We start from the raw sequence: 12,644 nt of genomic DNA on the forward strand, positions 1-12,644 counted from the left end.
GTGTTGGGACAATCAGAATCTGGAAAATCAAAACTTTTTAAGGTATGATATCAGAATATATTGTTCCTGCTTTTCTTTGCCAAAAATGTTTCTTGTAATTATTATTAGTTTGTTTTTGTTCAAAACTTAATTTTCCATTACTTCTTCAAAAGATAAAATGGTAAATATTTGTTTATTTTAACCTACAAACAAAATTAAAATCTATAGATCACCCGCATAATACTATTTTTTTATGTTCACAAAAATACATACCTTATATCATATGGGTTCTTACGGTATCCTAAAGAAAAACAACTCTAGAGCTAAATATTTAGTGATTTTAAAAGAATCGGAATCAAGAATTTAAAAACAGAATCGTTCCATCACTAATATATATATATGAGAAATAAAAGATAAAACAAATCTAATGAGATTATGCGATAAAAAGGAAGATTTAAAATGCTACAATCCATCTCAACGTTTCACTCAATTACCAAAAGATGAGATTTGGTTGATGAATTCATTTCAATTTCAGCTTTTATTTACCATTGGCTGCTCACGTTCATAGTTATTGCACTTAAACAATAATAATTAAAAAAACAAAAAAAAAAAAATATTTTTTGTTTTTATACTCAATTTTTACCAATATCAACCTATTTTCAAAAAAATAATTTTCTTTTCCAGGCAAAAAGGCTCATTTGATGTCAAATGGTTCATTCCTATTCATCAGTTATTACTGGACACAAACTCTGAAAATGACGGTAAATCTTTTTACAACAAATCAAATTAACCTTATATAAACTTGAAGTGATTTTATTTAGCAACTTGAATGAATTTTTCGTTATTCAATATATCATGTATTTTTTTTTTATGGAAATCGCTTGAGACAAACCACAAAGTCATTTGATGTAAAGAGCTAATAAGAACGAAAGCTTATTCTTGCAAAGACAGGAGATGTCTATTAACCTTAGTTAAAAAAAACAAAGCTGTAGGTAGAAGGAAAACAGTGAGCAGGAAAAGAGTTCCACAACCTTGTAGTCCTTAGAAAGAAGCTACTGGAAAAAGAAGCTGTATTACATTGAGATATTAAAACAATGAATTGGAGACCCCAAGACCAATGAATCAAACAAGCTGGAACAAAGGAAGCAGGGAATAGATCAGACAGTTCTGAGGAACACATGTCATAATAGTATTTGTAGAAAATACTGGGACTAGCAACATCATGTCTGTGAGAGAGAGGTTGTAGTGAAAAAGAAAGTGTGGGGGCAAATGAAATTACAGATACGTTTCTGTAATTTATCAGGAACCCTCAAATGGAACACAGATTCACCAGCCCAAATACTTACTAGAAAAATGTCTGTTCCATGACGGGTTAATTAATTCACCCAAATAGATGTTTTTAAATCTTTTTTTTGTTCTAGCTTGGGATGGGGCATCCTACTCAATGCCAGACATTCGCTTGCTATCTCATACATTCCAACTGAGAAATCTTTTTAATATTCTAGCTGTCCCTTGTTTGTATATCTCTTGCACTTGGTTCACAAGGTATATTTGTCAGGTACTTTTTGAAATTATTTTTCTCGAGCCCAGTTGCTCCTATAATTACTGGAATGAAATCTTCCACAGATTCCAGTTTCTTTTCATGCCATACATAAGACCTTCATATTTCATTATCTTTTCCGTCTCAGCTCTGTTTAACACAGCATCACTGGGAGCACTAACTTCTACTAGGGTTACTTCTTTTCTCTTTGTCCCATATCACTATAACAGGTTTAATACCGCCGTTTCCTAAGTATGTAGCTGTAGGAATTGCAGAGTCAGTGAATGGTGTATGACTTATTTCCAACTGCGCTTTCTGGTATGTCTTCAACTGAAGATTAAAACTAAAATATAATGATACTAAACCTTATGTCTAGAATTCCTCTTCCAATTTTTATCAAAATCCATTACATAATTTTGATTCTAGAAAACGTTTAAAATTTAAGCTTAAAGAGTTTTCAGAAATTGAAATTCAGAGAATCTTGTTAATTGGCTTGTTAAATGACTATGGAACAATTTCAATGCAAATCTAATATATTTTAATTTTCAAATGGAAGCGTGTGCCCATATTATATATTGCTCCAAAGAAATTGACATTTGATGAATATTTGTTAATTGCTAAAATTTCCCAAAAATCCAACTGAACTTTCATGAAAAGATTCCAACTCCTTGTTACCCTCTTTATATAAAACTAACAGTAAATAAAACTCACATTACAACTCCTTATGTCTAGCAGCTGTGTTCATAACTCAAAATAATTGGTCAATTAGTTTAGAAGTGACTCTTGTATATACAAACATACTTAATTTTATTTAGATAGAGATATCTGGTTGTTTTAGTATATACACACTATTGTGCCACATGTACATATTATATATCACATATGTTTGTGAGAAAGTAAAGAAAAAAGAAAACACATTTAAAAGGGATTTAACTGCACTAAAACAGATACAAACAGAGTGTCTTTCTAATATGTCCTGCAAAAGGGATATATTCGTTTGAAGTAGTTGAGTGGGTTTTACTACATTTTCGAGTCATAATCTGGTGAGTCACCTTACTGAACAAGTGTTCGTGGTCGATGTTGGTATTCTTCAGAGTGAGGCTTGTGGTGTACCTTTTGATGTCTGTCCCCAGGTGGCTCTAACAGTCGGTATTCATGACTTAACCAGCCAATCATATTCTTGCAAGGAGGAAGAACCTGGATGTATTCATTACCTTAGTTTCATTGACTGAAGAGACACTGGTCCTTTTTCCAAGAGAATGTGAATGTATGCTCATAGACAAGAGAGGTTGAGAAGCAATCGGCAGCATGTAGGTTAAGCGAGGTAAGTTGATGATTGTGTAACTATATTGAATGTCAACAACAAGTGCCTCAGTAGATGTGTCTTTGGGCTGAAGCTGGAAACTGATTTTGGTCACTGAAGATCCCTACTTCTAAGAAAAAATTTGATTTGGCAGTTTTTGAGATAACGTCCATCATTTGGTTTTTAAATCCAATTTTCACTAGCTATTTATTTTAGGATCGGAAGAGGTGCACAAAACCTGTATGCAGCAAAACATATTATTTTCATATTTGGTAGGGTGATATTCATATGTAGCTTGAATCAAAAAAAAAAACTGATTTGGTCGTCGTCATCATCATCATCATTATCATCATCGATTTAACCTGTTTTATATATTGGCATGTGTTAAACATCTTTTAAAAATTGACTTCCAAACTAACCTACCTCTGGCCAGGTCTTTATTCATTCCTTTTTCTCTCAAATCCATCTTTATCACTTCCTTCCATGTTTTCTTTGGCTTTTTCCTGCCAACTGATCTTGCTACCTCAACTGTTCTACATCTACTAGCCAAAGAACTCTCATCCATTCTTTCAATATGACTAAACCAATAAAATCTCTTCATATATCTTCCCATATTGTTCAGATTTAATATTCCTCTGAGGTCATCAGATCAAAGCTTGTCTTTAAAATTACATTATACATCCATCATATCATTCTCATATCATTTTTTGACATGAAACATATATCCTCAACCTTCATAGGCCAGGTTTCACTTGCATATATCATCACATTGTCATGATTGACAGCATTAATGCTTTCCTAGATGATAATGTCAGCATTAACATCTCCTTTTGTTCCAGTGGTATCACCAATGTAACAAAACATCTGAACAACCTCAATAGCTTTGTCATCTAAATATACTTTTTCTACATCTGGTTTCTTATCTGTCTCTATTGTCTTATACGTTTTGCACACAAACTGGTTAACATCTCTAAACCATGTAATTATACTGCACTTTACTGAATGCTTACAAGTATCATAAAAAATTGAGTTGTTCCCAACTCTCTTTCCACAAAGCTAGAGAATTTTCTTCTTTTTGTGGCCTTTCCAACACTACAACCACTTATCATCAGTTTGGTCTTGATAACATTTGTTATCTGACCTTTAATTTAACAAGTAGGTCATCCATTGTTTTATGAGTAAGTACTAAATCATCAAAATATATAGCATCTCTTCCGGACAACTTGTATGGAACTCTTTGGATAATGCTTCTAAAACACAAATGTAAAGCAATAGATTCTGTATTGAATCCTGATGTACTTAAACTTTAACATTAAAGCTTTTGCTAAATGTGCTGTTTATTTTAACACAACTTTGAGTGTTTCTGTATATTGCTTGAATAATCTTCACCAACCACTCACTTGTCCTAATTTATGCAAAGCCTACCAGACAACATCTCTTGGCACTCTGTAAAAACTTTCTTCAAATTCCTCAACTAAAATACAGGTTTTTCGTACCAAGATATTTCTATTGTAAGAAATGAAGATTTATGTAAATTTCCTGTAACCATAATAAGATCACAAGTCCCAAACTTCACAAGGAACTTTTGCTCATACAACATAACAAAATTACCAACTCTGATGCTTTTTCTCAGCTGTCAAATTTTGATCTGCTTGTCTGCATTTAAACTGTCTTTTTAAAGTCAGTTTATCTCTACATATGCCAATTGTCTGTGCATGCAAATTAGTTCTAAGTATAAAAATCCAAAATTATGAGCTCGGGTATTTTCTCTCTAGAAAATGGTTGCCGAACGTACGAAATATTAATTTAAAGAGGTGTTTAGTTTTAAAAATATTTTCAATGTTTAGTATTACTTTTTACTCAAACTAAATAAATAATCAATTTAAAAATAAGAAATTTTAAACCTGCATTGTTTCTGGTTTTCTAAAAAGAATAGAAAGCATCAAACGTTCTCTTACCTGTTTTTATCCAATGAATCGGCATGTTAACCTTTTTCAACTTGCTTCATTCTGTTATTAGGTTTGGTTTCACTGCTTCCCTTTTAGAATCAGGTTCTCATAGAAGGGAGCACATAAACGTTGCCAACAGCCATAATTCTTAATCTGACAAAGTTCACTGTGATGTCCATTTCACCACCTCCACATCCTTGTTTTGTTCATAAAAACAATACAAAGATTTGTATAAGTCATTCAAAGTTTGAATGACTGACAGTAGTGAAACTTACATTTTCAACAAAAAGTTGATATCTTAATGTTGGAGAAGTGCTAGAATATTTGTAGCATATCATTCTCTACGAATTTTGAAATGGAACTTTTTTAATTTCATTTGTTTAAAAAATTTAATATTTTATTAATCTCTAATAATATGTTAAACTTTAAAAAATTCAATGAGTTATTGAATTTTTGACTTGTGAATTTTCTGCATTTCATAAATTAATTACTTTTTTACACTTATTTTCAAATTTATTAATTTTCAAAAAGACAGAAATCGGCTTCAATGTTCATTTGGGTCAAACTAACATGCATCTGTGTTTTGTTTTTATTATTATGGTGTCAGTGTTCATTTTGTCTGGCAACATTCTACGAGGGTCATTCCAAAAATAAAGTCCCCTATTTTATTTTTAATTCAAAAAGTTGAAGAGCTACAAAAACACGAGTGGTATCATTAAAATAAACGATCTTTTGTGCTCCAGAATTTATTTTTGTACATAGTCACCATCATTCTCAATGCAGTTCAATGGCACATCTCTGCTTTTGGCACACGTCTATAACAGGGGTTGCTTTTTTAGTCTCACACTATCAATGTTGGCAACATAGAGATGAAACTTTCAGATCATGTATGTATAAACTCAGTCATCATAATAATGCAATTTGCAATCCCCTCTGATCCATTCAGGCGGAATGAAATCTAGGAGGCATTACTTTTGGAACGCCCCTTGTAAGTAAGGAGATACAAAGTGGACCTTGGGTTTACTTTCGTTATTCTTGTAACTGTGGCTTCTCTTATTTTGTCCTTTAGTCTTCACATTCCATGATCGATGTTTCTGACAAAGGAGAAAGAATTGCTGCTCTCTAGGTTGGAAGCTATTCATATAACATTTATTGAAATAGTATATTATTTTAGCTCCTTACATCAAGTGGCTTTGTGCCTTGTCTGGAGCGGTTTTCATCATAAAAAATGATAAAAGTTAAATTAAGGAGGCCTTTAAAGCATTGCTAAAATAATTCCATTGCAAAGCCCATTTAACAAGGTCCTTCTTAGAAGTAAGAAGCACCAGCCTTGTTTCTAACTAATACTCTATCTTGCAATATTTTAAAGTTTGTATGTATTTTTTGTAGCTATGAGTAAAATTCAAGATGATCAATAAGTTCTATTCAAATCTATACGACGCGTATAAAACTTAAAAAATCAAACCACGGTTGGTGCTTGAATCAATTAACTACATTTATCTTGTATTATCTTAATATATTTATTTTTTGCAGGCCAATGCTGTTTACTTTCTCACAATCCTTATAATATGCTTTTCAAAAGTATGTAAATTATTGTTTGTTTCTTGTAACGTTTTTGTAGAGCAATACTCTTCTGCACTTTTCTTGTCCATTATTAATCTATGGATCTTACTAAAAAGTATCATTTTTCTTTCTCTTTCCTTTGGAGTGGATTTCTTCGGCTTGGGATTCAACCACTGTTGATTACTGCATATATGTAAACGAGTTTTATTACTTTGGTGATACTATGCAAGCAGAGTGAGGAGTTTGTGCTGGTCTGATAACAAGTTTTAGGAATAGATGAAATAAATTCAGGGATATTCTGAAATTACTAACTTGCAGATTATTACTATTGTTGACTTAGGTAAAAGTCGATCAGGCATGTTGTACGGACAGATGAGGAGGCGTCATTTGTTTTGGTCATATTGAAAGAATGTGGAAGTGAAACCTGGCTGGTAATGGTTGTGGACATGTGTTACATGGAGAGAAATAATATGAGAATGATACAATGGATTTTTGATAAATTAATGAAAGGCTTAGATCTGTGAGGTCAGTGGAAAATTAAATCTGGACATTATAGAAAAACGTGTACAGAACAGGAAACTTCATTGGTTTGGTCACATTGAAAAGAATGGATGAGAGTTCTTGAATTAGTAAATGTAGTAGAAGCTGCGATAGTTGGGTCAGTTGGCAGGGAAAAGTCAAAGAAAACATGATGGGAAGTTATAAGTATGAAATTGAGGGAAAAATGAAGACTTAGCCAGATATATGTTAGTTTGGAAGTCAGTTTCTAAAAGTCATCCAACATATGAACACGTCTTAGACATACTGAAATAAAACAGGTGCTTAGGATTGTTTTGAATAATTTCATGGGTTGTTATATATCAGAGCTTCAATGAATCCAAGTCCATGAAAGTAAGACATTGAAAGTATGACAAGTGTCTAATGGAGTGTATACACATGGTTTCACATCTCTAGATGGTTTACAGTTAATGTTCTGAGCAAGATGCAGATTCTAGACCAGTCATTCCCAATGTGGGGTGCATGCCCCACCGGTGGGGCATGGCAATATTTTGGTGAGGCATGGGCAGGACGTGCACCCCTGGGCTTACTATACCATATTATATATTAAATATCACAAAGGGGAGGCATCAGGATTTTAGAAATGCCTAGGTGGGGCATGGCCCAAAATAGGTTGGGAACTACCGTTCTAGACTGATGATGAAAACTGTAAATACAGTTGCACGATAGGTCTATACAGTTTTAAATGGATGATACAATTGAGAAAGGTCTTCCTAGAGCGATCTGAAAACATTATCATACTTTTTGACAATTTTACAGATTGCTTTGTTCAACGCAAATTGCTGCTAACAATAATGCTCAGGTCACATTCGTAATAAGACTTCTGCATATTAGTGTTGGGGAGGAAGTATGTGGACACTGGATTTTTCCTTCTATAGTGCACAGCAGTATATTTGGCTAGCTTCATTGCTGTTCTGTGATTCATTGCCACATTGTGCCTTGGTCTGATTATAGAAAATATTTATAAAGTGCAGGACCTGTACTTTTTATCACAAGATAGAATTTGATGTCATCTGCATATTTAAGTATTGCTGTATTTTTTAAGTTGGCATCTATTTTTAAATTCACTTGAAAGAAGGCATATCTCTTCTGAGAAGGTATTGCGGTCGTTGGGGTTCTGATTTATCCCAAGTCAAGAGTTTTGTAACAAGATGTGTATTCACATTACATTTAAATTTCTGCATATTATTGTGAAGCAGGAAAGCAATTCCAATCTATCATTATTATATGTAACAAACAGAAGGAAACCAACAACAGATCCGTGTAGTACACCAAATGATATCTCACGTAGTGAGGAATGATATCCTAAAACATAATTTTATGTAGTCCTTATTGTATTCTTATTTTGAATTCTAATTAATGTCAAAAGCAGTAGAAACCAAGTCCAAGGCTTCAAGTAAAACTGACTGCTTAATTATTATACAAATTGGGAGTCTTTTATAAAAGAACTGTTATCAAGATGAGTGAATTTTTATCTATATGAAGTCGTTGTCAAGCGAAAATCCACCAGAAAGATGTCTATTTATTTGCCTTGTAATAAGGGCAACTATGAGAGTAAATGAACTCATAAAACATGTTTTGCATCATTCATATTGAATTATTTTCAGATGATTTAAGCATTGTCCCAGTGATAATAGTTACCAACACTGATCGAGGTGACAATGCCTTATAATGTCTTAATTTTAAATATCTGTGACTAAAAAAGGTGAGATGTTTGGGATATTCAAATAATTTGCTTTGTATAATTAATGATACAAAAACATTTCTGACAGAAAATCAACTTATTTGAATGAATCATCTTTTTAAATTCAATAAAAACATTAATACTTTGCTATTTAGGATGATTATATTGCTTAACTTGCTGCTGTTGCAACAGAAGTTAGAAAGTGCTTTTATGGTGTGTGTCTAAGTTTCAGGTAAAAGGTTTTTGCTATTTGTATCTGGCACAAATAACAGAAATCTTTTTTTTTTTTTTAATTTAAGCACACAAAGCAGAAAGAGGTTACATTTTTATAGTCGAGATTTCTCCTCTCAATATTCTAACAAAACTTGAAAAAAGCTTTGAAGTTTAGGCATTCTTTATTTTCTTTATTTTTTTTTTGGGGGGGGGATCTTGTTTGCAGTCTCATTAAAGCTAGGGTGCAAGTAATGCCCTCGTCAATTTTCAAACTTATGTTACACTGTCATGAACCTTCCAGACTGAAAGCTTACCATCTTGAAATGAAAGCTCCTTATTTTCTTACTTTCAAGAGGACTAAGTCTAAACAAAACTGATAGAAGACAGAGGAGATTTATTTAATTTGATCTTTATTCCAATTATTATCAATGGGGAAGGGGGGATGAAGAGAGACTGATAATCACTATTTAATCAGATGTTGTCAGTCCATTTCGTTTAAGCATCTGGACACATTGTGTGCTTCCCCGGACTGCCTTCTTTATTACCTTTTCTTTTTAAGCAATGTGATTTCATATTTGTTTTTAGTACATTCCCATCAACTAATATTGTCAACTTGATAATATCAAGTTGACCTTGGCTAAGCTCTCAGCAGTTTCTATTTCCTGTTATTCTCAATTAACTAAATTATATACTAGCAGATGTACCTGTCCAATAACACTTACACAAAGTTAGACCGAGATCGATTTTTAATGGGGCACTGTGGATGCAACAAAAATAAAAATTACCCTAATCAGAGATAAAACAGATGCTACACTTTGATCTCAACTTAAATCCCGGTAAGATGTTTGTTAATAAAGTCACAACATTCCTTCCAATTTTCAGAAACAATAAATTAAATTTAGATTTTTTTCTTATTAAATTTGGTGTTTGTGTGTGTGTGTGTTTTTTTTTTGTTTTTTTTTGGTCTTCTTGTTTTTTTGTTTTTTTTTTGGTTTGGTTAAATTGGTGTCATTCGTTTTGTGGTGTTGGGATTTGTATTGTTTGTACTTGTCTGTTTGTTTTCTAAGTGAGTCAGATTTGTGCATAGAGCTCACAAATGTGCCTCAGGGCTGCCTAGTCTGCATGAGGTCCTTTTTGTTGGTTGTAACTATTCATTAACCTACAGAATTGTAGGTTTTTATCTCCGACACTGAGAGTAGCAAGTCGATAGGTTTGGCTCATAACACAAGGAATGGTACAGAAGGAATGTTGCCACTTTCATTATATTGATTTGTGGTTCCACACCTAACACATCATTGCTTAGCACATGCAGAGATAAAGACGACCAGGTGACAATGGATCTTGATACAGATTAGGGTTTAGGCCCTAATACTTCTTAGTGCCAACATTATCCATGATGGGCAACCTTACCAGAAATCAAAGTTTTGAAGCATACTGCAACTATCCCTATCACAGTGAGGGAGGGTTGGACTTGGGGGAGGGGGGGAGTTATTGTTTATTAGTGTTGGATCTATTTTGAATTGGGCCTAAATAGTATTTAAGCTGACATATCAAACTTTGATTCTGTCAAGCTAATTTGCATTTGTTATTATTGTACCATGTTATTAGGAATAAAATGGCATACTTCACTACATTTATTTTAAAAAAATATGTAACCTCAACTGGACAACTAGTGAAGCTATTTTTCTAATTATAATCAAAAAATCAAAATCAGCAAGACTTTCTTTATATCTTTATCACAAACTTTCTATGTATGTCCTTCAGTCCTTATAATAGGAATATTACTTTTACTAAAAGACCAAGTTGTTTCCCTGCAGGTTGATGAATAGAATCCCACGGAATTGGAATAAAGATTGTGTAACATGATGATTGGTTTCAACTATAAAATCAAAATGGTGTAAGAGTGATAATCCTGGTTTTTACTATTATTTTTTGTAAAGTTGTTCCCCTTTTACTTTGGGTTCTTTGTTGGTGAAGAAAGTAATTAATGATGTTTATTTATTGTATGTAAAACAAAAGAGTTATTTTTATTGACGAATTGTTCAATATATATTATTTAATTGGAATTCATTATTGAGATAAATATTATTTAATTATTGCGGACTATTATCCTCATCTTTCTTAGTTGTTGCTTCATGTTTCGGCCAACTATTCCTATCCCGTCGTGGTTACCACCTGACAAAGGTCAGAGGAATAGTTGGCCGAAACGTCGTGAAACAACTGAGAAAGATGAGGATAATAGTCCGCAATAAATAAATTAATAAATTGTTCAATGTTCTCAATCCTGATTAATTACAACAGTCATATATAGATGCATTCAAAACTTGAATGCCTACTAGAGAGAACTTAAATGCCTACTAAACACTATCCTTGAGTGTATAAGGTCTCTCTCTACAGGCGTTTGTTTAGATAACCTGGCATGAGGATACTTTTCCCTACAAGTAAACCCTGAGTAAATATTCAAAATTACATCGTATTTGTGGCACAAATAAGATCTCTTCGGTATGGTTAGCCAACACTGGATTTTACAGGGAATAGTTCAAGTTCTCAAAATGATGTTACCTCAAATAATAGCAAAAAGCTGGCTACTCCACCAGACAAGGGAACTTCTTGTTTTGAAATCCAGCACGACCAAGAGACCACAAAAAATGTATACTATAATATATTTAAACTGTCAGTTGGGGAGAGAGGAAAATTATGTTTTGACTTCTTTACTAATTCAGTGTTGAAGAGATAAAGGAAAGCTTTACTGGAATATTCAAATATCTTTATATCTCATATAGAGATCAAGTGTTAACCCTCGGGAAGGATTCGTTTGATTTTTGAGAACTTTGCATGAAGTAAAATGAAACAAAAGTGAGATATGTATCATTATTTGTTTTGCTTATTTTATTCAAACCCGAATTCCTCTGGATGAACCGGAGTCTTGGAGTCTCCTGTTTGCCTATTGCTCCGTTTGCTTTTTTAAAATGACTGCATCAAACTCACATCATTGTTCCTTTGTTTTCAATTTCCAACATGGTATTTTTTTAATTTAAATTACTAGAGCCAATTTCAGAATCATTTGATCAATTTTTTGTATCATTGTCCATTGTCTGATATCATACAAACGATTGTGTTTTACAATTTCTTCAACCTAGTGTATTTTAGATAATCTTTTTGGCTATTTTTTTTATTCCCATTACAGATTGAGGTACCTTCATCTATGCTTTTATTCCAAGTTGTTCATCTTTTCCTTTGCTTTTCTACAATCCATTTGCATCAAAAGTTGTTTATTTTTCTGACTCTCACAGCAACATCTGATACTTTTGAGGTCACATGTGAAAAAAAAAGTCTATTTTTAGCAAGGGATAAATTTCAAGTTGCCTTCAGAAAGTAACAGATCAATTTCTTGTTTAAAGTCTTGTCCTCCTTGTTTATTTTTTTTCAAAGTTCAACAACAAATTTGGAAAAAGAAAAGACTCTTCTATTTTTGCTGTAGACAACGTATAAAATTGATGAAGATCACCTATGATTAATTGTTGAAATGTGCTTGACTATGCTCTGATCTTTGATTCCTTGTAAGATATTCATAGCAAAAACTTGTCTGCTTACTACAGCTGAAAAGAAACTTTTCTTTTTTATTTCCATTTACCTAGCATCAAGCAAAAGTTTGATGAACATGAGTTTCCTTCCAAGAACTTTCTATCTGTGGAAAACATTACTATGGAGCTGCTTCCTTGTAGACTACAACATGCTCGTTTTCAAGTTAAATTTTAACAAATGCTTGTCATAAACTGTCCCCATAAATAATCACATTTTATTCATCATTTTCACCACCACCCATAATATTCCTTCAGTTGACAATCTCATTAA

General features: G+C 32.7%; 1 protein-coding gene across 3 annotated transcripts in view; it reads left to right on the forward strand.

Moving 5' to 3' along the window:
• LOC145255747 (uncharacterized) overlaps nt 1–12,644 on the forward strand; it is a 212,731-nt gene that overhangs the window by 151,538 nt on the left and 48,549 nt on the right. For 2 of the 3 annotated variants that reach the window (XM_080114390.1, XM_080114391.1), the window contains exons 11-12: nt 664–740; nt 6,305–6,352. In XM_080114390.1, coding sequence (XP_079970516.1) covers nt 664–740; nt 6,305–6,352 — 125 coding nt within the window. The remainder of the gene's footprint in view (nt 1–663; nt 741–6,304; nt 6,353–12,644) is intronic. The other variant, XM_080114392.1, reaches the window with a different exon arrangement.

Source organism: Euprymna scolopes, chromosome 31 (genome assembly GCF_053919585.1).
Source record: "Euprymna scolopes isolate OS-2025 chromosome 31, ASM5391958v1, whole genome shotgun sequence".
In the NCBI taxonomy this organism is placed as follows: Eukaryota; Metazoa; Mollusca; class Cephalopoda; order Sepiida; family Sepiolidae; genus Euprymna; species Euprymna scolopes.